Source organism: Mustela lutreola, chromosome 8 (genome assembly GCF_030435805.1).
Source record: "Mustela lutreola isolate mMusLut2 chromosome 8, mMusLut2.pri, whole genome shotgun sequence".
Taxonomy (NCBI): Eukaryota; Metazoa; Chordata; class Mammalia; order Carnivora; family Mustelidae; genus Mustela; species Mustela lutreola.
In genome coordinates this window covers 147,749,287-147,772,322 of record NC_081297.1, presented here as the reverse complement: position 1 = coordinate 147,772,322, position 23,036 = coordinate 147,749,287, and the positions used below count along the sequence as shown (strand labels likewise).

At 46.7% G+C, this 23,036-nt stretch overlaps 1 protein-coding gene across 3 annotated transcripts in view; it reads right to left on the bottom strand.

The window, feature by feature from the left end:
* ATXN10 (ataxin 10) overlaps window positions 1-23,036 on the bottom strand; it is a 159,392-nt gene that overhangs the window by 69,447 nt on the left and 66,909 nt on the right. For all 3 annotated transcript variants that reach the window (XM_059187268.1, XM_059187269.1, XM_059187270.1), the window contains exons 8-9: window positions 20,142-20,250; window positions 17,833-18,002 (exon numbers count right to left, since the gene is read on the bottom strand). In XM_059187268.1, coding sequence (XP_059043251.1) covers window positions 17,833-18,002; window positions 20,142-20,250 — 279 coding nt within the window. The remainder of the gene's footprint in view (window positions 1-17,832; window positions 18,003-20,141; window positions 20,251-23,036) is intronic.

Below are 23,036 nucleotides of genomic sequence, written 5' to 3'. Positions count from 1 at the left end.
TCCTCGAGATTAAGAACTGCACCGGACTCCGCTTCCGGACCCCAGAGCTTAACAGGGTCTGGCACAAGGCAGACACTCCGTTGAAGCTTGCTGAGCTAAAGGGCATCACGTGGAGTCAAATCCCTGGTTCCTGAAGCAGCCCCACACACACACACAGAACGATGTTACGGAAGACACGTTCCCAGAGGCCCCCGGCCTGCACATTTGCCTAAGGCGCGTGCTGAGGGTCAGGAACACCCTACACAGATGGGAAAAACATACGGCTTTGGGGGCCCTGAACTGGGCCCAGGGGCTGGCCAAGACCACCAGGCCGTGGGCCACCGCTCCCAGCAGTCTAAGCAAAGGAATGTGGCTGGATTAGCACAAGTCTGTCTCCACCAGAGGAACAGAACACGATCCAAGATTCCGCCCAGTTCCTCATTCCTTACTTAGGGCCGTTATTCCCCGGCACAGAGAAGCCGGCCTCGACACGGCAGATCCTTTGGAGGTGACGAGAATGTTCTGCAGGGCTCGCCTGCGGTGCGAGCTACAGAGGCGTACACATTTGTCGACACCCATCAGACCGCTCATGACATAGCTGTGTGTTCTGCTGCCTGGAAACCAGAGCAAGAAGCTGGCCACTACGATCTGGCTTCCTTAGCTCCCGTGAAGGAGAGGGGAGAGGGAGGGGAACAACTGATGAGCGGCGAGGAGAACCTGGGGCCTGCTGACAACGTCATGAAACACGACTTACCCTGGAAGTCTGGGCCGCGTCAGCGCCTTTGCGAAGCCTTTCCCCTTCCTTCCAGCTTCAGAGCCCCGTGAAGAATGGGGGGCTCTCCACCTGCCCCGCTCTGTGCGCCACTACCCGGCACGGCCTTCTCACCTCTATCGTAAAAACACCACTTCTCCTTTCTAGCATCTTCCCCTCGGTGCTGAGTTACTCACGGACTAAGACCGCCTGCCGCACGTCCTTCCCCCAGCACTCAGCAGCAGGCTTGGCACACAGAATGTTCTTCCTAAGTACTGCTTTCTCCGGGGAAGGGTTTTTAAAGTTCTCTTCAAACATATGAAATATACCACCTTTAGATAAGAATGTTACTTCTCGGCAAGAATAATGTCTAAATTACATTAAATCTCGGTAACTCTATAGGGATTTAATCCCCTCGTTTCTGGATTGCGTGCATCCTACTGTCATGATTTATAAGTCCATAAAAGCCATATATTTACTGGGCAGAATAGACAGTAAGCCTGGAATGCATAACACGGCACTAGAATTCTTGCTCTAAAGATTACTGATGCCTCGGGCTTTTAAAAAATGAGATGTCACATGACGCTGTCCATCAGGAGCCTGCCTAAGTATAAAACATTACACACGGCTCTACCGATTCCACTTCACACGACCGCTCCTGGCGCTCTGCCGTGAGCGTGTGCACATGTGCGTGCACAGGTGCACAGACCAGTTTGTGTGTCAAATTAACCTGGCAACCTAAAACCGCATCTCCAGGTCACTGTCCACACATGAAACATGGCGCTAACGAAGAATTCCCAGAGCTATAGCCTGGCGCACAGCAGCGGCGATCCGGAGTCACTGTAATCCTCCCCCAGGAAGGTCCGTTGGTCAACACCAATCATTTGACTCTACAGTTCTGAACCAGAAATAATGACGCCCACGACTCCAGTGGGGAGATCTCAGGCCACAAGTAGGCCATGTCAAGTACTGGGCTTTTACACTGATCCAAGATGGCCAGAAGGTCTGCAGTGCCTCCGGGAGACACGGACAGTCCACGGCCACCACACCTGCCCGTGGAGCTTCAGGGAATTATCAAGATCACACTTCCTGGGGCAGGGGGAGGGTGTGTGTCACAGACCTAACTTCGCAGGGGTGAGTGGGGGTGGACAATTCGGAGCCAAAGGTCAGGCAGGAGTGACTATGGGGGCAGCATCGGGCACCCCCAACCGCTGGATCGGGCCTTCCTGAGGCCACTGTGCCAGTGACAAAGGGCCACATCATTCCCTGCCACACAAACGTTGAAGTAGTAACTGTAGTTTGAATGTATACGTCTTCCCACAAAAACTGAACTTTGTGTTTTCTCTTTTATAAATTTAAAATCAATAAACAGTATACACAGAAGTCTAAGAGATGCCAATTTAATCATTATAGCCTAAATGACTAAAGTTGCTTGGAAAAGAGTACATCGGGCTCAATTTTCTAATAAAGGCGAGCCACACTGTTTAATATAAACAACTAGTTACTTACAAGGCCTCTTGGAAGTAACACTTACAAGAGAATAAAATACCAATTAATTTGAGAATTTTAATCACAATTTTGATTAACACCTAAAATTCCAAAACAATGGGACTTATGAGGTTAGTACACGCAAAGCTCCTTGAATTCTACATGCCTATGGGGGGGAAAAGCCATTTTTACCGTTTCTGTATTTACCAACGCTGTATTAAGGTATCTTCTAAAACTGTTAGAAAGGATTTCTCAAGATTAGAAACAAATCTGTCTTACAGAGAAGACAGAAAGGACCAATTTCTTTCTCCCTTCGAAGTGCTGAATGAGACATCCACCCACACTCCTCGGGGAACCCCCCCACCGGGGCTGATGGCACTTCGGGTAGGGCCCCAGTCTGCACAGGGACCTTCAGGGCCACGATCCCGGGCCCCTCCAAGGGCTCCTGCGGGAGCACGGGGCCCGAACCGAGGAACCAGAGTTAGCACCTGGGCCAGGCGGGTGGAGGCCATGTTTACTAGAGCAGCCCTCTCGGCCCTGAAACACGGAGGTATTTTTTGTTGTGTTGTGTTGTGTTGTGTTTTTGGCTGGGGGACGGAGGAGGATGTCAGCGAAAGTTGCCAGGGCTGAAATTCCAGCAGGCAGGAGACACGCCCTCCCCTCCCGCTCCCAGAGGCCTGCTGGTCGGATTCTTCCTGTCAACACCCCCCTGCCACCCACCTCCCTGCTCAGACTTCCCCAGCCCTCCTCCTCCACACCCCCAGCCCCCCGGGCTGTCCGTTCTGGAGCTGCAGGTGCAGACCCAAAGTCGCTCCTTGCCACAGAGAGGAGGAGGGCGTGATCCCCTTCAGAAAACATCTGAAACTGCATCTGTCGTGTTAGTTCCGTCCCTCACAGTGGCTCCCTCCGCCACGTCTGCACGTCCAGCCCATGGGGTTCGACAGAGAAGGTCCACTTCGCCGGCCTTCATGCCCCCAACTCTGCCATGAAAAGGGCTTCCTCTGAACACTTCCCGTTGGATTTTTCCAGTAGGGTAAACCCAACACTGTCACTAAGTCATACCCAGAAATCAGTCTCACGCTAAAGCAGTTATTCAAATGTCCAAGAGTAACATGAGCTAAGTGCAGCTTGGGGAAGGATTTGTAACACAAGATGTACAATAATACAAATAACACAAACAGTTCCACCTGGAAAGGACAATCACCTCCCCACCACACACAAGGAAGCTTCAGACCGGCCCCTCGGCTTGCGAAGGGAGCAAGGTCTCTCGCACTCGGCAGGTGAGCCGCCGCGCCCAAGGGCCTCTTCAGAGAAGGTCACACAAAAACTGGAAAGGTCCTTTAAAAAGTTCACCATGGAGATTTATCAATTTTCTTTTAATGCTAATACTTGATTTTTCTTTACATGATTAAGCAACATATATAGTTTGCTTATGTGTGTGTGTGTGTGTTATATTAGCAGATAAAATTTTCTTTAATATAGACATCTTTTTAGAAGTCTTTCAAAGCTTAAAAATCTTCTGGATAAGCAAAGAGAACCCTATTTTAAACTTAATTTACGAAAAAACTTACTCTTACACCTGAAAGATTTATACTGGGTACTCTGCAGGGCTTCGCTGAAATCAAGTCTGTGACCATACACAGAGAACTAGAAGCATCACGTCTTTGGTTCACAATGTCCCCAGCGGACAGCTATCGCCGAGCCCAGCCGACACGGCGTCTAGGCCAAACGTGGAGAGGACAGCAGGTGGCCAGGAGGCGGCGCGGCCTGGTCAGGAGTGTGGACCTGGAGCCGAGTTACACAGACTCTTATCCGGCTCCCCCCGCTGACTGGCTGTGCCTGACTTTGAACAAGGTACTCAAGCCTGCTGGGCCTCCACTTACAAACCCGCAAGGTGGGACGACAATACGGCCTAGTCTAGGCAATGGCACGAGCATAAAGGCACTGCCAAGCGGAAGGGGCTGATACGACGGCTGCCACACCATGCACCATGCTTGCTGCTAATACTCCGACTGTTACTATTAGTCACTGTCGAAGTAATTTACTTTTCCAGGGTCTTGATTGAGGCTTAAAATTCTCTTTTTCCAACTGCAGTTGAAGTGCTGAGCTAACTGATGCCATTTCTCCAAAAGAAAATGTAGGTGTCCAAGTTCTTACTAGGAGCGTCGTGGAGAGTATAAGCCTTTAAAGAACAGACCACAGTGACCGGCGCAGAAGGGAAGCGTAGGCTCTCCGAACCATCTCAGTGCGTCTGCGCTCCGGAAAAGAGGGTAACACGTCCCACAAAGATGCACAAGACCGATAAACATTTCAGGTGTTTCCCCTCCAAGCTGGCTCCTGGGTGACCCAGTCGGTTAAGGGTTGGATTCCTGATCGCAGCTCAGGTCTTGATCTCGGGATCTTAAGTTCAAACCCCATGGTGGGCATCCATGCTACTTTAAAAAAAAAAAAGGTATTTCCCCTCCAAGGTGCATTTACACTTTACCCTAAATTTGAACTAAAAGACACAAAAGGTTTAGCATGATGGAACCACACAGGAAAGACAGAGGATCACAGAGAACCAGGGGAGAACCTTCCTCACTCAGGGGAAAGGCAGCTCTGCGTGGACTTTTCCAGCACAAGGCAGGCTCGAGACTGCCGGAAGCCAACCTAGGAGGCTATCCGCTCTGAGGGCGAACCTGACAGCATGGGGCCACGTAGGGTTCTCCTTCCTAGGGCCCCACGCCCAGCATTGCTGAGTTCGAGGATGCTGCCCAGCAAGAGACAGCCAGTCTGTGTCCGGAAGGCGGCAGACAGCTGTGCAACAATGGCAAACAATGTACGAACAGCTCACGGGCAGAAAAGGACCCCAGCCTTCTCCCTCTCTTGGTTCCCATTCGTGGGTGCTGTGTGCTCAAGAGCCTGTCTCCAAGAGGCTGAGGCCCTTCTCCGAGAACTTCGGGAAGAGCATCAACCCGGAGAGGGAGCACCGGGCTGTGAGCCAGGCCTTCCCTTCACGCTGACCCTAGAAAGGCAGAATGACCCAGGACAACGTGGGCTGTGGAGTTGGGCCGGATGAAACGAACCAGAGCTGTGAAAGCCCCCTCCAGGACACACGGGAGGCTGCACAAGAGGCAGTTATCCGTGTCATCACCACTGACAATAACTCAAACCTCACGAGAGACGCAGGTAGTATCTCATTTTATCGATGAAGAAACAAACTCTGAAAAGTTAAAATGACATGTACGAGGCTGCCTTGCTAGTACGTCAAAAAACAAATTTCAATTTTCTTTTCCCCCAAATCAAAATGTTCTCGTGCTGAAGGGCAGGGTAAGCAGACAGTCAGGGGAAGGCTCACACAGTAAACCCTGGAGCCGGCTTGCTCCCTGGGATCCAGAAGCCCACTCCTTGGCCGACAGGACTCACCTTTGTGCCTAACCCCTTCATGGCTCAGGGGTCCTGGGCATCACCCTGTCACTGGACAGACTTTGCATCACCCAAGATGCCAGAAACAAAAAGCCAGAGAGGCAGACAGAAGCAAAGGTGCCCAGCAGCCACCCAGGACGAAATTCCTAGAGGCTGGGTTTTCCCAATCACGGTGGGGCTGCCGGCAAGTGGCCTTCAGCCTACGCAGCCGCTGACAAGGAATGAAATCCCACAGCGCAGACTAAGGCCCCACCAGAGGCTGCCACTTTGTGAAAATCTCTGCCCACTAGTTTAATGAGGCTTATGCTTTGTCCAGCATGGGAGGGCGACTGGGGGGGCTGGGCCACGACAACATGTAGGTGCTGCATCCGCACTCACGCTGCAGGTGTGCTACTAGAACCTTTAGCCAAGAAATGACATTAATATGGAAACTGCTGAAAGGTGGGATGTGTGCGCCCTAACCGGTCCTAGGACATGGAAGCAAAGGAAGATCGCTCTGGGAGAACAAGCCCACAACCCAGGGACCAGGAAAACTGCTGGGAGCAAACCACAGGGAAGGAGGGAAGGAAGGAGCAGGGAGAGGGGAAAAGAGAGACAGAGACAGAGACAGAGACAGAGCAAGGCAGGAAGGAGAGAGGGAGACAGAGATGGAGGGAAGGAGAGAAGGGAGAGAAACTGGGTGGGGAGGTGACAGATGAGAAAATCATACCCCAAGAGCTAGAAATAATACAGCAATCTGAAAGAGAAGAGGAGGGAAAAGACAAAATGCACGGAGAGAGTGCAAGGAAGGAAACCTGGCTACGAAGGAGAACCAAGATCGTCCTCAGAGAGGAGAGGTATCTTAATGCAACTCCTCCAGCGGAGTTCAGAGCCCGGGGCCGGCACACAAAGCCCCCCACCCGCCCTTCCCCCTCCGCACGCCCTCAGGTCCAGCCAAGGCCAGCACGTAGCCAGGGGATACGCACAACCCCTCGTAAGGCCAACCGTTCCCTCCACCCGCCACCCTGCTCCTTGTCCCTCCCCGAAGGCCTCGACCCCAGAGGCTCTTCTGGAAGCGCCAAGGTGAACCACTTCCACCAAGCACGTACAACACTTCCGCCCCCACTCTGAACACACACAGCACGCCATCGCACAACCCGTTTTCACACCTGTCTCCCCCTCTACACCGCGCATTCCCTGGGAGGAAGCCTGGGGCCAAATCCGTTTCTGCACCCCCGTGTCTAGAGTCCTGGCTGATACACGGCATATGGCAGCTACATATTTGTTGGGCTGAACCAGAAGCTCTTGCCGCGACGCCAAACAGTGCGCGCCTTCGCACTTGGACTCAAAATCATTCCTGACTTGACTCTTCAGTGCGGCACAGCAGCAGATCGAAATTCAAACTAAAACCCACAGCTTGAGACTAAACACCATGCCTGGTCCATTAGAATGTGATGGGTATGAAATTAAATTCTATCAGAACAAGGTAAGCAATAGGCTTTTAAGAGGCTGGGGGAGGCAGTCCGACTGTGCCTTCAAGTCCTGATGAAAACAAGCCCATTATAGGGACATGGCTTTGATCCTTTTAATTTTCAGTTGCTGCCAGGGGGGGAAAAAAAAAGGAAAAAAGAAAGAAAGAAAAGAACCCGAAATATGCTAAAGATCAAAACTGTTTCAGATGTGTGACAGTGTGACAGACACCGCTACTTTATTCTTCAAAAAAACGTGAGAACTCTCCATTATTTGAAATCAGAACACTTTTCTCATTTAACCAAAGAAATAAAGCCTGGGGAGATAGAAAGAAATTTCACAATGTCAAGAGAGCGCTCAGACTTTCTCGGGGGGGTGGGATACGGAACAGAAAGCATAGACACTCGCCCGCTCGGCAGAAGCTCACAGACCTGAATCGCGACACCTGACGACTTGGGGTAAATTCAGATTCTGTTCCTTTGATGACGGAAAAAATGTTCAGCACACTGGAAGGATATTTTCTTCTTTCTGTTCTCTTCTCTCCCTCTCTCACACACCACCCACCACCTCCACCCCGGCTACTAATGATCTGTTAGCAATATTATCCAGATCTTGTGCCAACGTTTTACTTATTAAAATCTTTCAATTAAAAAATGTAACTGAAATTTTAACTGTTAAAGCCCCGGAACCTTGGCCAAGGAGGGGCTGGGATGCTGTGTCCCACCAGGCACAGGACAAAGAATGACGGCAGGCAGTAACGAGCTAAGTAGGTTCTCTTCTTACCAGGACCTCCAGCCATGTGCCCCTTTCCTTTTTTAACAGCACTTTCTTGGCTATTATAAAGTAATTCACATTCGCTGTCAAGACTACAAAAAGTATACAGAGACAGAAACCTGTCCTTACTTTTACACCCAGACACAGCGGCTACCGACGGAGTGTATTCACTATCGCGTGCGTATGTGTGCAATGTAAACAAACGTGAAAGTAGGGCTCGTTCCGTACAGCCCCGTGTCCTGTTCTGAATTCCCGCTGACCGCATTATCCTGAGTGCCAACGGAATCAAGAGAATGGATGCTCTCTGAAAACACGATTTTTACTGGATGCATATCATCTTACCATAATTTATTTAAACATTTCCAACTGACGGAAAAGTAGGTTGTTCCTAATACAACGTAATAATGTTAAAGTAAGTCTCAGTATAAAAGCTTCGCTTGTGTCCCACAAGTGGATCATCTAATTCACTCCTCACACCCACCCTCTGCCAGGAGTCCTACGATGGCTCCATTTTTGGCTACATAAACTGAGTCACGGAGAGGATAACTAATTCGCTTGAGGCCAGCCTCCTACTACCCAGCAGAAGCCAGGTACATGCTGGTTCAAGGCTGAGTTCCTCATTGAGGCACAGTCAAATCTATGATAATCTTCATTATTTCGACTCCACAAAATATCCCTGGTTATTCTGAAAAACCAATAAACTACTACTATTCCCGAGTCCCATGATTCTAGCTGTAACATTTTATTCCTTCATCAACGCAACTTTATTCAGCTTCTTTCACAATTTAACCAATTACGCCCAGCTCACGGATAAAACGAGTTTTGCCTCCTTTCTTGTTGGGGGGCTCCCCTGTCACAGGCCAACTTCTCACTTCTCGGGGGTCTGCTTCCCAAGAATATGCTCTCTTTCACTAACACATACACTCTGTACACTGCTGAGTATTTCAGCTGTAGATTTTAATACTGCTAAGAAAATTCCCCAATTAGTTTCATGATTTTTTGTCAAAATTCTGGGGTTTTTTTCCCCCTTCAGTAGGATTTTACTGGCCTAGCAATAAACAGACATATGGGTTTAAAGGCAATAGTTTTACAATATCCCACTTTTCCATCAAGCAACAAGACACTTCTCTCAGCTTATGTGGCTGGTTTTCCTTCACCTGAAGTCTCAGATATTTTCTGTTATGGATACTGTGAAATAATTGTTTTTACTGTTAAACACAAATCCGTTTGAAATCCCTGTTGTCTAGAAACTGATCAGAGGGCTCAGTAAAGAAAACGGAGTGGCGGTTGAGAAAACTGGACTCCGGGCTTTTATAAACTGCTGAGTCACCATGGACAAATCCTTGCCCAGTATCTTCCCTCTAGGTATGGAGGTTGTGGGTAAACAGCTGCTTCTCAGAATGCACAGCTCGCCCCAGAGATGTAGTTCTCTACATGAACCCCCGGGGGAGTCACAGACTCCCCGGAGCACTTGAGAGGACAAAGCAGCCCACAGGAACTGAGCGTGAGCACTGTTCTGAAGGGCTCTGCCGTCAGCGCCCCCTGCGCGGCCAGACTAAAGGTGCCGGCTCTAAGGATTCACACAAAGGTGGTCAAAGATCTCCAATGACAGGCCTCAAAGGATCAAGAGATGCTCCCTCTGGTGAGTGCAGAAACAGTGGAGTCCCAGTCTTAAGAGTTTGGCCCTGGACCTGGAATTCAGGCTCCGATCACTCCAAGCAAGGAACTTAACTCCTCCAGGCTTTGATCAGCCAGTTAAATGGGGCACTCATCCAGAATGCGACACACCAGGGGCTACCCCAGACTGGGTGTGAGCTGCCTTCCAAGAGCTCACAGCCACAGCCCAGTGAGGAAGACAGTGGAGGTGGCGGCATCGCCCGCATAGGCCTGGGGCCCAGTCTGTGTGCAACGATCAAGTAACAGACAACAGCAGACTCTTTCATTTCATTTACATATTCAGTACGTTCTTCCTTTTAAATAATTTGCCTCTTTTCTGCAAAAGAACATGCTGATCACTCTAGACAAGACACAAAAAGGGGTTTTGGGCCTTTAAAAAGGAAAAATTTACAGCTGCACCAAGCTAAGCCATGATATGTGTCCTCCAGATAGGAATGTTAATTTTACCTACTGTAACAGGAACTGTAGGTTCAGGAAACTAATGGTGACAGCTTGATTTATGAATTTTGACATATTTCTTGAACTGGGATTACATTACAAAGAAGAGGAATTCTAAGCAAGCCGGATCTTGCCTATACATTCAATCTTCGAATCAATAAACTGGGGTTCTGTGCAACTTGTTTCTGACAGAGGAAAAACACACAGGTTCACCGAGACAGGCCACAGGCCCGTCATTTGAAAGTTCTTAACATACTCCCAGAAGTGAGCTAGAACGGATTCATGGATCCACACAGAAAACACTTGGGCTCTTTACAGGACAGTAACCAAAGACAAATTCAACACAGAGAGCGTGCGTGGTCAAACAGGGTCAAATATACACTCCTTGATTCTCAGCCCGAAGAAAGTTCTCACATTTGCTTCACTTTACTAATCCTCCAAAATGTGCTGTCTGTTAAAAACAGTGATGGGGCGCCTGGGTGGCTCAGTGGGTTAAAGTCTCTGCCTTCAGCTCAGGTCATGATCTTGGGGTCCTGGGATCGAGTCCCACATCGGGCTCTCTGCTCAGCAGGCAGGGAGCCTGCTTCCCCCCTCTCTCTGCCTGCCTCTCTGCCTACTTGTGATCTTTCTCTGTCAAATGAATAAATAAAATATATATATTTTTTAAAAGTGATGAACACAGAATACAGAACGTGAGGATTACCTTCAACTTCATAAATACCTGTGAAATGCTGTCTATGAGCTTCTATTTCAATACACAGCCTGGGAGACACTGGCGTGAGCCAGACCCGCTCACAACAGCTGAGCAGCCGCACACGCGCTGTCGGACGCTTCACATATGCGATCACGGTTTCTCCTTCCACCCCCGTGGGCAGGCGTCGGGGTCTCTGTTCTTCACACACAGGAGCTGAGACTCGGAGAGGTGAAATCATTTGTCCAAGCTACATGGCTGAGATCGTGAAAGCATGAGGCCGATCTGGGTATCTAACGACGAGGTCCTGCCTGAGTTCTCCGAATTACTCGAAGTTTTCCATACGCACATCACCCGTATCTGTGTATCCGAAAGTGACACACCACGTAAAGATAGAGGAGCCACAGATGGGTGAAACCGCTGCCAGGATGTTTTCAGCAGCCTACCTGGAATTCCCCAAGCAGTCAGACGCTGAGGAATGCCATGGAAGATTCCGGTAAAAGGGGAAAAATATGTCCCTGGCAGAGAGTACAGATGACGCCATTATCAACCAGGAAGAGCAGGTTCATGACAAACGAATCATCAAGGAAGAAGCGAAGAACCCCTGGCTAGGGGCTGGGGGGCTGGGGGAGATGGGCCTAGATGGGGAGAGGGAGGACTAGGAGCTGGGCTGGCCAAGGTAGAGTGAGTGACGCCCAAATCCAACCTAGCATGACCTGCCGGGGTCACTTACATGTGTGTATTACACCGGAGCCCTAAGTAACAACACACATACCGGAAACAAGTTGGAACCCACAACCAGTAGTGTATTTACATTCAGAAAACAGAGGGGACACGTGCAGGATAAAGCAGGGCAGTGAGAGTGGTGGGTACAGGCTGGAGAGGAGAGTGTGGGTGGAAAAAGCCGTTCTGCAGTCATCTGAGAAGGTTCTGCAGAGAAGGCAGCTTTTGACCTTGAGACCTAAAGGGCAAGCTAAGGTCACCACCTGGGGAAAGAACACTGGCTGGGAACACAGTGCCCCTAGCACGGGCCGAGAGTGTAGGCGCAGGGCGTGTGTGAGGACAGAGCGCCTGGGGTCCACGGTACCCTCACGCTGACCTGGCATTCCTTTCTCTGCACAACCATCAGTCACCTGGGGGAGCTGACGAGTCCGCCACCAGTCGGCCCGTTCGGGCGCATTACCAGCCAGCAGGAACCCTAAGCGCAGCAACCTAAATGAAATGATGAGGAAACAGCAACTGATCGCTTAAGCTTCATGGTCTTAGAGGCAGATGCGCTGCTTGAGAACACACCAAACAGAAATGGTAAAATAAGGGTTTAACAGTTTGCCCACTCTTGACCCCTGGCATCTAGATGTGAAGACCTGAGGGTGCCCATCACCCTCCCAAAAAAAGGAGCTAAAAATTCATCACGTCATGAATACTTAACAATTGTAAATTTAATCGAAGACTTTAAGATTAATGAAAAAAGTATAGTCAGATCTACAAAGCCTAAAATTTGGATTAAAAACGTACCGTCTAACTCCTTAGAAATACTACGCTAGGTAGACGTTCTTAGAGTCTAAAATATAGATGTGGTCAAATAAGTCAAATAAAAATAAGGCAAATTACAGTAAGCTAGAGTATCCTCGAATATATCGTAAACATAAAGGATCTTCAAAAATAATTATAGAACCCCAAATTTAGAGGAACATTGCCTTTCATTTGGAAAGGTATTTTCTTTTTACTACGTCTCTGTTCGCAAACACAGTAAAGAAATTTTATAGTAAAATATACACTCCTTGAAGAGAAACTATGTTCAGTACAGAGTGGACACTCAACAAACCTTTTATTTTTCATTTTTTCAAAGATTTTATTTCTTTATTTGAGAGAGAGAGAGGGAGATCACATGCAAAGAGGAACAAGAGAGGGAGAAGCAGGCTCCCTGCTGAGCAGGAAGTCCTGTGTGGGGACTCGAACCCAGAACCCTGTGATCATGACCTGAGCTAAAGGCAGAAGCTTAACAGACAAAGCCACCCAGGCACCCCTCCACAAATATTTTTAAAATAAATTTGCACGCAAGAAAAATCTACTGAATGCCAACGATGTGGGAGGCACAATTTAGATGTTAGGAATAATGGGCCAAACATTTTAATGAAAAATATATTAGAGATTTTTTCATGTATATCAATGAAACCTACCTTCGTAATAGTTAATTCTGAGCTGGGACTCAGAATTGGCCAAACACAGTTTCCGGCCTTCACATCTGAACTTTTCCGAACACTACAGACTTATTTTTAAAATGCAGTCACGGATGTAATGAAAGCTCACTGTGTGCATATGTCTGAACACATGGGATCGAACGTACGTGTGAATGCTGGGTATCTTCTCTGCCGGGGAGGGGGAGAAGGAAAAGAAGAAACTGAGCAGCATTTCCACAAAACTTTTGGCAGAATGGACGGAATAATTCAAACTGTGGCCCAGTTTATAAATCAATACAGTTTCTTTGCGGGAGAAATGAAGGTAGACAAACTAGCTCATTGGTCTATCTGCTTTGGAAAAAAAAAAATGCAATCAACTTTAATGGAAAAAAACAGCAACCATGTTGGGGTTTTCTTCTCATCAAGAATGCACTCAAAGCATTTCTGACCATAGCAAAGGAAAGAAGAAGGGGAAAAAAAAGCACACCATGCATTCCTTACGCTAACAAAGAGGAAGCCAAAGAATGCTTTCTTGGTGTTTACAGCATTAATACCCATGTGCTGCTTACAATAGAAACCAAAACAGAATCTCCATTTCAGGTCCACAAAGGTTTAAAAGTAAACTAATCAGTACAGATGTAGCAAGGAAATACTGTGTTTTGCCGAGCACAAAAAGCAAGGTAAGAATAGAAGCCACCAAGGGTTTGGGAACGGCTCCCTACTATGACCTGGGAAAGGGAAGTCCGGCTACTCCTTTACAATCCAGGAAACACTACGATTCATCACGTGTGCAGAATTAAGAGTGGACGATCCATGGGAGGACGGGGAAGTAACTTCCTGAGGCAGACTTTTCATCTGAGGCCAGGAACATCTGACTCTCTTAAATACAGCCCCAAGACACAAACGCACAAGGGGGCTTATCACCCGTCCTATCATGATGGTGCAGGCCAGCCCCCGTCCTTGCTTCGAGGGGGCTGCTGCTGGCCCAGCCTGCCCCGAGGACACCACTCACCCGCTCTTCTCTGACGGGCTGACTACAGTGACTCTGGTCTCCCCCAGGGAAGGCAGAGCAGTGGTTCCCATTCAATAAACACCAACGGAATACTAAATCACAGGTTCTCTGAGCCACGGTTTCCTCATTTAGAAAATGATGGCAGTTTTCCAGACCTTTCCATGGAGACATCCTAAGGCTCCAAGAAACCAATGCGGATGTAACAGGGAAACTAATCCTCTGTACCAGGGAAAGGGCCACCCAGCCGTACGGGGCGCCATCCAGTAGGTGGGTACCACTTCCGATGAAATGAATGAAGGGACAAAGACAAGCCCAGAGACCCAGCTGGGCTCAGACGGCTTCTGATCAAACCTCAGAGCAACTGGGAGTGCACGAAGATCTAGGACAATCAGTCAGTCATCTTGGGATCCTAGTTCAGAGAGGCAAGGATAGTCCCCAGGTGCTCCTTCAGTGAAAGCTTCAGAGGAAGAGATACCGGTCTGTCTTCTCCATCAAAAGACCCCCAGAGCTGGGAACACGCACATCTAACGAACGGATGAGTCAGAGACAGAGATGTGATTACCCAGCAGTGCCAGACTTGAACCCAGAGCGGGCAGAAGGGGCCTGGCTAGCCTCGTAGACACAGATACACCGGCCTCTAGCATCTTTGGTGGGAAGTTGATCGGGAAGTCTGCTGACCTCCTCTTCCTCGAAACCCCCCGAGAAACTCCTGAATGAGGCACCGTGGTCCACTGGGGAGAGCACAGGCCCAGGAGCTCAGTCGGACAAATCTCAATTCTCCTTGGAACAATTCAACTCACCTGACACTTGACAGCCTCTCCTGGACGTGGTTGGCAGAACCTGCTTCCCACAGCTGATATAAAGACCCAAGTTGATAACACATGTAAGTCGCTATCCACAACCCTGGGATGTAGTAATAAACACGAAACAGGTCTTCAGACCCTCCTCCCGGGTGAAGGATGAACCGAATCTGTTTAGAGGATACGAAATCCCCCGAACTCAAATCTTTAGTCTTAGAGCAGAGACAGAGCCAAATTCCCCTTTGGGCACAAATCTGGGTAGAAGTGGAACAGTCATCTGGACAATACAATGAGAATTAACAGCCTGGTGAGAAAGACTGCACTACACTATCATCCATTTCTCTAAAATCGTAACTAAAGTCATCTTTAGGGCACATGACCTCTATCCTTTGAGGCAACAATGGGCAAGGGCAAGGTCTGTCACAGCCAGCCAGAATGAGGATTTTGTTGGCACAGGTAAGAGAGGAGGAGAAACAGAGGCATTCATAAACTCAAAGAATGAACGTCTTCATACCTTCGAGAATGTTTGCTCAGAAATCAGCAGCGCTATTAGCAATGGCACACGTGAAGGAACACAGCCCGACTTCCTGTGAGCCCCGATGACCTCTCCAGAGCAGCCCTTGGCCACACTCCGTATTTACTCACGGCGCAACCCGATCCTGACTTTGGTGAGTTATTTCATAAGCCTTTTAAGGGTTACTACATATTGTTCCTATAAGAGGCCAATCCAAATTAGCAACAAAAGAATAGTTAAACACAAGAAAAACCACCTCTTTTGTGATCCTCAAGAAAGGCAGTCTTGGCCATTAAAAAGGCAAAGTGTTTTATTCTCTATCAACTTTCTCTTAGAAAAATCGGTCCAGTAATTTTCCAGGCTGGGGAGGGGATTAGTAGTCTTCCACTCATGCCTGCTTGAAAATGCAGAGGCGTCGAACCGGTACACACCTCAGAGCATGTTCTCTGGCATTTGGTTCTGGGCCGTGTCCTGCCCTCAAAGGCTGCACAACACACCCATCTCCAAATGTCAGCACCTAAAGATGACCGCTGGATTTCCAGTCTTCTCTCTGCTCTCCAACTGGGTGATTCCTACTGTCCCGTCTCCAAGCACGCCGACTCTTCACTCTGCCATCTCTACTAAGTTGTCAAACAGATCAGTAAAATTTCTAAATTTTGTTTTGGATACGGTATTCTTCAGTTCTAGGACGTTCCATCTGGTTCTCTTTTTGGTGTCTATCTCTCTGCTGACTTACGCTATCTTTTCGTTCATTAGACGCATACCTTCCTTTATATCCTCGAGCTTAGTTACAATTGCTTTGAAATCTTTGTCCCCTAAACCAGCCTCTGCGTCGCTGTAGTCTCTGCTGATTGTCTTTTTTCTCTTGGAGAATGGCTCATATCTGCCCGCGCCTAGAGTAAGCCTGAATGGTACCTTGGACATTGTGAATGCTATGCTGGGGGAACTCTGGATTCTCTTATATTCCTTAAAATAGGTTGATATTTTTATTTTAGCATTTTTGGGTGCAATTACATGGTCAACTCTGGTGTGGCAGCTCAAAACTCAGGAGAATTATTTCATCCTTAGCTTAGCTGCTTGGATCCTGCCCTATGTGCATGGTTCAGGCATCAGGCATGGATTCAGACAACTGATACACAGAATTTGGAGCTTGCTTTCTCCTTCCCACGGTCCCTCCTTCACTTTCCAATAGTAGTGCTTAACTCCAAACTGCCATTACTTCTTTAGGATGAAGGGAGTGCGGATTTTCTCTATTAAGAGTTTTAAGTGCCCTACACGGTAAACACACTATGCCCCTGCCTTCTTCTGAGGGGCGATTCAATTCCAAAATCTGCCTGTTCATGTCAAATTTGATTATCTTCATACTGCTGTCTTTTGTTCAGAGTTTAGAATTATCATTTGCAGGGAAGGTGCAGTCCAACAGCAGCTTACAGGACCATCACATGGTCCTTACAGAACCCACACGACATTTTTCCCCCTGATCTGGGACTACCCCTCACAATCTTGTGGGTCACAAATTCAGAAAGGGTGCTCCCAGGCAGGCCGTCGCCGATTCATGTGGCATCAGCCGTGCAACTAGGAAAACTAAGGAACTGCACAACTATTCAAAAAACTTCCAAGTCGGTCTCCTGCTCACAGGCCCACGGCCTTGGTGTTCCCTGTCACGGCTCTCTCTCTCTCCTCATTCCGCCATGCAGACTGAGCAAATCACAGCACAGAGATCTCTGGGGATCTACACATCTGACACGGTTAGCCGGCTTTGACGAGGCTAGAAATGGAATATGCCAGACCAGTCCAGGCTCTCTCAGAAACGATACAAGATCACTCTCAGCACATGTGACTAGTCAAAACAGAAGTTTAGCCCTCCAGACTGAAGAAAATGGAGAAACAAATGCTAATCCTCGATGAGAGGACGGCAAAGCCACGCTGCAGGCCCGTTCTTGCTGCCGTCTTGGAAAAACAGGATCTGCCACACACGCATTTGATATTTGATGAAACAAAACAAATGCTGCCCGAAGAAAAACATGAGGAAAATACAGGTAGGCTAGTTAGTTTAGTGTGAAGCATGTGGTCCAATTCTCCTGCCATCTTGTTCATCACCTTCTCACATCTTCAGTCTAGCGAGCTCTAAGCTATTCAGCACAACAGAGGCTTCCAATGGCAGTCCACTAAGTTTCCAAAGATTCAATACTTAAATAGTATATCAATTTCAAAAGAGAAAGAAATGCTTATTTGCTATGATCCATTAAGGGTAGGTCACGATTAAAGTTTTGTTTGTTTTTTGATTAAGATAATGGTCCATAATAACTACTATTTATGAAATGTCTACCATGTGTTTGAAAATTTCTAGGCACTTCAACTACCTGTTTTTATTCACTGTTCTCTACATGATTTAAGAATGTGTTTAAATGCACCAGCTTAGGACACACACTGACAATTTAGGAGAAAGGAGACGGGAAAATATAATGCAAAATTACAAAAATACAAACCCTGATATAAACAAATGTGACCTAGGATGCGTATCTGTGGGAATGTGTGCACATACATATTATTTTAAGCTACCTTCTGAACACTCAAAAACATTCATTCCAAAAAATGGATATAGTCTAAATTCTAAATACCATATTCTCAACAAAGCCATATGTCTATGTCACATGCTGAGAAATCATCTTACCTTGTCTTGGTTGTCTTTATTCTTGTAACATAGATTTCCGATCAGTCGAATGAGATGAGACTTAAACCCCTCCCCCACACTGGAGATGTCACCCTCCGCCCTTATGCAGCCACTGCTACTGAAGATGCTTGCGGAGTCATTGCCAGCTACGTGAATCAGTCGCAAGAGATCTGTAACGAAAACAGGAAGCTTTATTTTCCGTAAGAAAATTTTTAGTATTTTGTACCGATTTTCCAGATACAAATCTAACTTATATCAATGAACGGAGATAAAATAAAGGTGGAATACCTTTAATGATTAGAAAACTCTTCTTTTGCTTGAAATTTTTTCATGACTCTGATTTTGGGGTGATAAGCCGTAACGATTATCCCAACTTGGACTTTATTTATCCACAAAGAAAAAAGTTAGGTGAAAGTTTCCTGCCATCTTTCTTTCTTTTTTTAAAGATTTGTTTATTTATTTATTTATTTGAGAGAGGAGAGAGAGGGAGAGAAAGAGAGAGAGTGTGTATGCGCTTGCATGTGCATGCGCGAGGGGGAGGCAGGGGGGAAGCAGACTTCCCACTGAGCTACAGAGCCCAACACAGGGGCTCGATCCCCCAACCAGGAGATCATGACCTGAGCCAAAACCAAAAGCCAGATACCTAAGTGACTGAGGCACCCAGGTGCCTTCTGCAATCTTTCTTATAAACAGGTTTCCAATCCCAAATTCTTTATGAAGGAACTCAGGTGAGAACTACAGTCAACTACATCTAAAATACAATCAGTACCTATTCTGTAATGAGCTGTAGGACAGAAACCAAGAAGTAGGTTGCTTTTTGTTTCTCATTGTCCAGATAACTGAAAGGCAACATGTACTCTCCCTAAATCTATTCTAGCTATATTTGAAAGAAGTAACAATATTATGCTCTATGAAATGTCTCCAGACAGCATTTGAAAATAGATCATCTTCCAGAAGCTGTGTTTAAGTGTTTCCACGTTTTCTCATTTAGCACCCTCACAAACCTATTAAATGCAAGTATTGTGATGCCTGGGGGGCTCAAGTTGGTTATGTGTCTGCCTTTGGCTCAGGTCATGATCCCAAGGTCCTTGGATCAAGTCTCTCATCGGGCTCCTTGCTCAGCAGGGAGTATGCTTCTCCCTCTGCCTGCTATTCCCCCTGCTTGTGCACTCTCTCTCTCTGACAAATAAATAAATAAAATCTTAAAAAAACAAAAAATGCAAGTATCATTTTCCCAATTTTATAATGAAGAAATCAAGCTCAGAGAAGTCAGTAATCTGGCGGAGTTGGGAAGACAACTGTCTGCCCTGGCTCCAAGCACACGTTTTTCTAAAAAGATTCTGTTTCCCAGGGTTTGTGGTGTTTCATTTTAATTACCACTAAAAGCACCACCCTCAGAATACAACACTGACACGAGAGTCTCAACATCTGCTATAGCTCACTGCTGAGTCATCTACCCACCTCAATACAAATTCACCATTCTTAGCATACCCATCTCCACAACAAGTATAATCCCTTTTTAAAGGAAAAAAATAGCAAACAGTGAATAACAACACCATAAGCATGGCTAACCACAAGAACAGGTTCTACTTGAATTATTTTGCAAATAGCTTTTTAGCAAAGATGGTATGCCAACCAATGGTTAAGAACCAAATACATAATCACTATGTGTAAGGCACTCTCCTTTGTGCTCTATAAAAGAAACTGGGGGGATGCCTGGGGGGCTCAGGTCATGATCCCAGCATCCTGGGATCGAGTCCCACATCGGGCTCCTTGCTCCGCAGGGAGCCTGCTTCTCCCTCTGACTCTGCCTTCCACTCTGTCTGCCTGTGCTCGCTCTCGCTCGCTCTCTCTCTGACAAATAAATAAATAAAATATTAAAAAAAAAAAAAAAAAGTAACTGGGAAAAATAAACTTAACGAATTTGGAAAACGAATATAAAAATCACCATCATCCCTGCGGAAACCATCGCCATCCCCAACCGTCCTCCACCATCATTACCCTCCTACCACGTCGCCACAACACGACTAAGGAAACGTCCACAACGTACACCGTGTGTAACAGGCATCAGTATTCCCATCTACTGGTCAGGCATCCTGATGGCAGGTAAGTGGCAGAAGCCACAGCTGGGATCAAAACAGTGATTCTTCCTCCCTCCCATCAAAAAAATTAAAAAATAAAAAAAAAAAAAATCTCAAAAATATACCAATACACCGAAAATTAAGGATCTGTGTTTGGGCTTACATTTCAGCATGACAAGCCAAAGATTCCTTAATTACAAATAATAGCAGGTGGAATACTTCACTCACCAAGCACTCTTTCCAGCAAGCCAGGAAAAACCTGCAGATAACTGAGCAGATCAGTATTCGCGGTCATTTCACACAAGACATCAAGAAGCCGGATTGTGGCCAACGCCTCCTAAAAATAGAAAGCATGACTTTTAAGTCAAGTGAAATGATCTGCAACTGTTATCGGTAACGGTGAAAGAAAGGAATATTATGAAAAATATTGAAGAGTTGGTGCCGGGAAAGAAGCATCCAACGAGAGAAAACAAAACGACCAAGAACGAAACACAAGTATTAAATCTGTATGTGAACGATTATTTTTCCTAACAGCAACATCTGCCATCAAGAACGCGAGATTATGTGTCATTATGTGTCTTCTTGGAGTGAGGAGTCAGAAAAGTTCTTATTCAAGCAAAAATACCTTCCAACAGTGGAATAAACGTTCAAAATTACTAGTTATGTACATAACATTTATGCAAATACTTTCTTTTTAAAGCATTCCCAGCAAGCAAATTCTACTTTAAAGATTCAACTAGCCCATGAAATACATTAATTTCTTGTCCACAGGAATCCTGTAAAATGCTGTGGTTGAAAGAACTCTGGTGGCAAGAACGCGCATTATTTCTGGATAAATATAAACCTTTATACAGTATCTTACAAGGCTGGAGAAGATAACGTTATTTGAAAATGTTAGTTCATGTGACTACTCAATAATTGATCATCAATGGACCAAATGAACTAGAAACGACCAACTACACGGCGTTAGGTAATCTGAAGAAAGTGGTAAAATCCAATTTTGTACAGATTTCGACCCTCATTTTTAAATTGCACATTATTTGGCAAAATGTGGTAGATGCTATAAATTCAGGTCATAAAGATAACATTCTTCAAAAGAAAAATAAACTATTTCCTTTAGTTAATTCTAAGCCTCTACTTACTATTCTCCAGTTATGAGATTTGAAGGTAATATTCTAATCTACCTTTCTGAAATCTCAAAAGAAAACACAACAAACAACATATCTTAAAAATTATTTGTTTGTGGGACACCTGGGTGGCTCAGTGGGTTAAGGCCTCTGCCTTCGGCTCAGGTCATGATTCCAGGGTCCCGGGATCGAGCCCCGCGTTGGGCTCTCTGCTCAGCGGGGAGCCTGCTTCCTCCTCTCTCTCTGCCTGCTTCTCTGCCTACTTGTGATTTCTGTCTGTCAAGTAAATGGATAAAATCTTTAAAAAAAAACAAACAAACAAAAAAACCAAAATTATTTGTTTGTTTGTTTGTTTGTTTATTTAGAGGGAGAGAGCGAGTCCAAGGGAGAGGGAGAGTCCCAAGCAGACTCTGCACTGAGTGCGGAACCTGACATGGGGTTCGATCCCATGACCCAGCAGTCATGACGTGAGCCAAAATCAAGAGTCAGACGCTCAGCTAACTGTGCCACCAGGGTGCCCCACAACACACATTTTTAATGCCCTGTATCTTTAATTTTACTGTAGCTTTCACTTGCTCATGAATGAGTTAAGGGAAATGTCCAGATGAGAAGGTGGAGATCGGAGCCCCATTCAGAGGACTCCTGAGCAAACCCACAGACGTCGCGCAGCATCAGCACCCCCTCTGTGAATGGGCTGCCCAGTCAGCTGCCCAGACTGGCACCTGTGGATGCCATGCCCCCTCCAAGAATGGCTGGTGGCTGTAGAGCTAGGTCAGAATACGTGTCATGGGATCCTGGACACCCTGTCACGCCGGACAGCAAACGGGCGATAAAGACGATCAGGATCACACTGGAAGGAACCAGAGGCCAGAGGCAGACTGAGGAGGCACCGGCTGGCAATGGCGCATGAGAACACGAGGGAGAATTACAACTGAAACGGACTGAAAATAATCAAGTGGTTTCAAGGGTGCCTGGGTGGCTAGGTCGGTTAAGCGTCCAACTCTTGGTTTTGGCTCAGGTCACGATCTCAGGGTCCTGGGATGGAGCCCCACAGCTGGCTCCATGCTCAGCGGGGAGTCATTTCCGCTCTCATGCTCTTGCTCTTTGTCTAAAATAAATAAATAAATCTTAAAAAAATAAAAAAGGAAATCAGGCAGTTTTAAAACTATGACATCACAACAGCGATGAAATCCAAACAAAACCGGGGCACCTGGGTGGCTCAGTGGGTTAAAGCCTCTGCCTTCAGCTCAGGTCATGATCCCAGGGTCCTGGGATCCAGCCCCGCGTCGGGCTCTCTGCTCAGCAGGAAGTCTACTTCCTCCTCTCTCTCCCTGCCTGCCTCTCTGCCTACTTGTGATCTCTGTCTGTCAAATAAATAAATGAAATATTAAAAAAAAAAAAAAAGAAATCCAAACAATACCACCTCATAGCTGATGTCGTAAAACCAACTCACTACTTATAAGACTGGGAATCAGATTATACCTTGTACAACCTAACAGTTGATTAGGAGAAGTTTGTAAATGCTAAGAGTCAAAATACCATCATTCCACAACCCCCCAAAGAATGAATTAATCCAGGTAACATCACAAAAGATAAACCAGACGTTACCTGCCTCTTGATGAAAGCATGTATCACCAACAATACAACATTACTGGAAAAAAAGACATGAAAACCTAACCCAGATGTGAACAGGCTCTCTGGAATTATTATCATCAGTCAGAGGAATGTGTTAAACACCACCATGGAGATAAAATCAGAATTCACACTGCAGAAAACTCCAGGAAAAACGACCCAGGTTCTTCAATAAACACGCTAGCAGAAGAAAAAAGGAGAGAAAACCAGAAGGAGCCGGCAAGAGTGGAACATATACACATGAATGGGCATTTGGGACACGACCACCGACTGTAACGCATGGCCTCTGTTGGTATCCTGCTTCAAAGAAATGAACTTGAGCAGGGGCGCCTGCGTGGCTCAGTGGGTTAAGCCGCTGCCTTCG